The sequence below is a fragment of the Apium graveolens genome, unplaced genomic scaffold (assembly GCF_009905375.1).
Source record: "Apium graveolens cultivar Ventura unplaced genomic scaffold, ASM990537v1 ctg3248_1, whole genome shotgun sequence".
Lineage (NCBI taxonomy): Eukaryota > Viridiplantae > Streptophyta > Magnoliopsida > Apiales > Apiaceae > Apium > Apium graveolens.
This window is the reverse complement of record NW_027418006.1, coordinates 125,040-130,159: the sequence shown is the minus strand read 5'-3', so window position 1 is coordinate 130,159 and position 5,120 is coordinate 125,040. Positions and strand designations below refer to the sequence as shown.

The window sequence follows — 5,120 nt, the reverse complement described above, 5'->3', positions numbered from 1 at the left end:
AGACATCTTCCTTACCTATGACGCCCTAAGATTTACCATAAGCGGGGAACTAACAGGGAATTTATCATCATTTTCTTAATAACATGACGCGCCTTCCTCACATAATAAAGGCGCGCCTTCCACATCTACAGATTTGCTTTTCCATCAGTCATTCATAATTTCGGGTGCGTCCTCTCTTTCTAACCGGGCGCGCCTTCGTCCCTTTCATAAAAGAAAGTTACCTTATCCTTCCCTTATCTTTAGGCATTCATATCTTAATTTTGATTACTTTGTCCGATCTTATCCTGAATAAAGTTTACACCAATTTTTGGGTATAACACTTCATCTTTCATTTTTATATTGATATTTATTATTTTTCCTTCTTTTTCTATGATTCTCACCATACTTCTCCTTACAAAATATATAAAACAAAGAGAACGAATTGAGGAGAGTTGTTGAAATCAAACATTAATTATATATTTTAAGTTTTTAGGAGTTATTTTAATAATATTATTTACGAGGAGAATGCTAAGTAATTGTTGAAAGTGCTGTATAAAGCACGTTCAAAAAAATTGCCAAACAGGTATAATAAGTGTAAATCGGCAATCTGATCATTTAAGTAAACAAAAAGCAGATGCCAAACATGCACTTAGACTTTTTCGAATTCGTTGGTATTCGAGTTTGATAAATTCGTCCTATAATCTTATCAAACAAGAGTTTGAATAATTTGTCTGATAATTATAATATACTGAACCAAACTGGACATTTTAGATGTTTGAGCGGAGACTAATAGTTCATGGTCGGCTCGAGTTCAACTCATTTATTAAGCTCAAGTTCGGTTAGATAAAAATACGATATTTATGATATTTATATGTACTAGCGTATAACCCATGTGATGCGTGGTTTTAATTTTTTTTTTATTTTATAAATTTATTTAAATAATAGAATTTCATAATGTACATGTATATTTCTACTTATGATTTTGTTGTAATATTATTTTTATTTTTGATAATTTTTTTGTAATATTGTTGTAACAAAATATGTAAATATTTGGATGTGGAATTGAATTATTGCATCTGTATATAGTAGAATATCTAATCATATTTTATCTACTGATATATCATTCTATCATATTGTGGTGTTTGAATACTAATAGAACAACATAATTCTTTTATATTTATAATTTGTTAAATCTCTAATCATATTATCTAAGATTGTATTATAACATTATACCACGTGTTTAAATAGTATTAGAACAATATAAATATTTTCGATTTATGATTGTATTAAGAATATACTTATTTTAATAAGATATAATCTTAATCGTCTATTTTTAATTATACCAGATGAATGGTTAAGATTGTTTTGCTGGTACATGATCAAAATTTTGGATAAAAAGTACCTTACACTTATAATTTATATAATATATAATATAATATATTTTATTTATATTTTATATTTTAATTATGTTTTATAATTATTTATATAAACTATCTTATAGCCCGTGCAATGAACGGTTTTTTAAAATCCCCTGTTTTATATTTCAAATTTTTCAAAATTTAATATATATTTTTAATTTTGTAAGGTAGTTATATATTCTTACTTATGAAATTGTAATATTATTTTTATTTTTAATAGTTTGTTGTAATATTGTTGTAACAAATATGCATATATAGAGAGAAATATATCAATGTGGAATTGAATTATTATATCTACTTGTAATAGAATATTTTGGCATATTCAATATACTATTATAGCATTATATCAAAATTCTGGTGTTTGAATAGTAGAGAACAATATAATCCTTTTTATATTTATGTTGTTAAATCTTTAATCATATTTTGTCTAGAACTGTATTAAAATATTTTATCACAATTATTGTTTGAATAGTAGTCAATGTAATTATTTTCTATTTATGATTGTATTCTTAATATACTTATTTTAATAAGATATAATCTTAATCGTCTATTTTTAATTATATCTTATCAACGGTTAAAATTGTTTTAATAATATAGACCAAAATTTTGGATAAAAGCCCATTATCCTTCTTATATATAATAAAGGTATCATATTGTATTTGTAAAAAATATTTATATAATAGCTGGCTCCAATTTTTTTGCGTTAAATAAAATTAAAAATAACTTCTTAAAACTACACAATTTTCAAGAACTGTTTGTTTATTTTTGTTCGATTCACTATTTTGGCGAAGAGTTGGCGGTCTAAAGATTCTGTTCACAGAAAATTCGTTCGGATTCGTCGTCCGTCTTAAGTTCATTTCAGTTCAATCACTAGGATTAAAGTAAGCTAGAGTGTAGTGAAATAATTTTCTTTTCCAAGTTCTCCATTAAAATGTAACTGATTTTCTTTCTTAGTTTATGTGAACTGATATAATACGATACAAGATTTACAAATTGTATCGTACACATTAATTGGAGGAAAAATATATGTTCAGCTGCTCGTCTGCGATTATTGATTCTCTCCTAGTAGAAGTATTTTGAAGATAGCTTTACACACATTTTCATCTAATGGGAAAATATGTCCAGCACCAGCTAGTTCATGGTAACGAATCCATGGGAGTTTTCCTGCAATATATCTCTGCAATGTAACAGGAACGAGGCCGTCCTCGTCTCCCTGCCAAAGATGAACGAAGCCTTCTTTGTCAGCAAATAGATTTTTCAGATCCATCGGATCAAACTCTGACTTCCCGAATCCATTAATCATGTCACGGTGCTGGGACTCGAAATTCCCCTGTTGTGTTGCATATCCCTGCTATTAACATAAATATCAAAGCTAATTACTATTTATTTCCATTATATACAATGTCTAGTTGAACTTTATGATATTCAACCCTGCGCTATTCTATCTCATGCATCGTGATTTCAAATTAATACGTTGTGATACCAAAATTATGTGTATCTAAGTCACCAATCGCTATATTGTCACCTAAATGTACTTCCTCCGTTATATTTGAACTGTTGCAAAAATACAAATATGTGAAAAGTGATGTGAGCTGTAATTTTTGCAAAAGTACAACCGCAGAATCTGATGAAAATCAATACCTTGTTATTTTGTTTCCCGGCTACAGCAAGTTTGGTCAAAATTTCATAATCTTGACGAGATATTCTGGGCCTTCCAGAAGCAACACTAGAGCCCGGAAACAACTTCTGAGTGTTCCACCAGTATGTTAGCCATGGGGTATAGTAAGAAACCCGAAGTGCCCACTGGTCTTGTAGATCTAGCTCATTGTAAGCTTTGGTAGATAAATTGGCAGGAAAACCAGGCCACCAGTAGTTGACAACCGGAGCAAGTAGTGCCACTCCAGCCAATCTACCAGCACACCAATATTTTCAACTATAATGAAGCATAAATTCCTTCTAAAGAAGAAATTTCTTTACATGATGAAATCACAGAGTTTAAAGAGTTCAGATTCCTTAAAGATGATCAAAGACAACTACAGCATTAGCCGATTAGGTTAAGACAAGGAGGCTGAGAAACTTATCTCAATCTTCCAATTTGTGATAAGATTCCAATAATTTTCTAGAACTAATTTGGATTACTATGTACCAAAATTCGCAAAATTTGAGAAGTTACCTCTCCGGAATGTACTTGAGGCAGCCCCAAGCCATCTGTCCTCCCATGGAAAACCCAACTAGGTAGAATTTAGCTCCCAATCCCAATTGATCCGCAAGTTCTTCAATGTCAAGAGCATTACTTTTGAATGTTTTTTTTGGATGAGGATCACTTTCTCCATAGCCTGGTCTATCAAAAGTAATAAGGCATGCCCCCATCTCTTCAAGTAACTCCTGTTAAGGCATCACAAATTTATTCATTTGTAAACAACTCTGAACTTAGTAATCGTCTAAAGTATAAAGGTTCTTTGTTAGCAAAGATAGTTACCTACTTACCTTTGATACAACTGTATCGTATTTGCTAGAGTCGATGGCATGGACGAGGATTATCTTAAACTTGGCCACATCTTTCGATACGCCTAGCTCCATGTAGGACAGATGTCTTCCATCCCTAAGCTTAATTCTTGGACCGGTAACAGGTAGACCTCCAGGAGATAACCCACACAATTTTGGAGGTGGAGGGCGCATTTCGTTGTACACCCATGATACAAGTCCTATCAAGAGAAAGACTGTAGTTTTTCGAAACATCTCTGCAACAAAGAATCAAAATTCTAATAGAAGAACAACTGAGAGTCAAAGTTGAAGCATAAAAATGTTTCGTGTCAAACTAAACATAAGCAAATTATGTATCACTAATAATGGTTGAGAAGATTTGTAAGAGAGGAACCTGATAAGAAGTGGAACCTCCTCTTGCTTTCCATGTTGTAGTAGCTGAAGGTGATAGAGCCCTTCAATCTCCGCAATGTATCACTCTAAATGCATAATACCCATATTTATACTTGTTCAATGTGTGTGTAAGAAGGTACAGTTTCATCCCCGCATAGGAGCATGCTCAACAATATTTAGCATACGAGGATGTATTGGTTGCACAGAGGGCCCACGAACCAAATTAAAAAATTTCGAACCTGCCCAATGATGTACGCTACAACTTGGTACCCGCCACAAACGACACAATAACACGAAAATTGAATATTTGACTTGGAGTGATGGGTTCAATCCTGATTTTAATGGATTTTTGGTATATTTAGTTTGGATTATAAAAAAAAATCCAAGGACGTCAATTTAAAGGTCTATCGAATCGGGTGGTTTTTTATTATGATTTTTAAAAGTCCATTTTTTTTATTTAATAAATATATAGATTTTGATAGAATTGTTAGGTTATATTATGTTTTTTTATTTCATTAAAAACTATGAAATTTTTAAAAAATTGTCGAAATCTCTGTTCATGTAAGACTTAACAAGATTTTTAATGTAACTCCCCGGATACCACTATAAAATTAAAATCAAATAATAACAAAAAATCTATATATTATTATTAATCTTCAAAAATAAATTGAATATACTCTCTTAGATTTAGTGTCAAGTTTAAATTTATTTTAAAAATGACCTAAACAAACATATGTATGTTAAATTCTATAATAATACAAATCTTATAGTGTTGTAAATATACATGTTTTAAACATATATTTAACATATTTTTATAAAAAAAAAATCACCTAAAAAATTACATTT

At 30.4% G+C, this 5,120-nt stretch overlaps 1 protein-coding gene across 1 annotated transcript; it reads right to left on the bottom strand.

Annotated features, from left to right (window-relative positions):
• Window positions 1-2,307: 2,307 nt before the first annotated feature.
• LOC141701035 (uncharacterized) lies at window positions 2,308-4,076 on the bottom strand. The gene is made up of 4 exons (XM_074504680.1): window positions 3,885-4,076; window positions 3,571-3,782; window positions 3,039-3,306; window positions 2,308-2,748 (listed from the first exon to the last, which is right to left on the bottom strand). Exons 1-4 carry the CDS (start codon window positions 4,074-4,076, stop codon window positions 2,446-2,448), a joined length of 975 nt encoding a protein of 324 aa, XP_074360781.1. The 3' UTR covers window positions 2,308-2,445.
• Window positions 4,077-5,120: the final 1,044 nt, after the last annotated feature.

What these genes read in the sequence shown, in the direction of transcription:
- LOC141701035 (XM_074504680.1), bottom strand. Translation starts at nt 4,076, where the DNA reads ATGCGCCCTCCACCTCCAAAATTGTGTGGGTTATCTCCTGGAGGTCTA. An exon ending in CTCAAGTACATTCCGGAGAG is followed by an intron (nt 3,307 to 3,570) that starts GTAACTTCTCAA and finishes GTGTGCTGGTAG; the next exon opens with ATTGGCTGGAGTGGCACTAC. An exon ending in CCGGGAAACAAAATAACAAG is followed by an intron (nt 2,749 to 3,038) that starts GTATTGATTTTC and finishes TTATGTTAATAG; the next exon opens with CAGGGATATGCAACACAACA.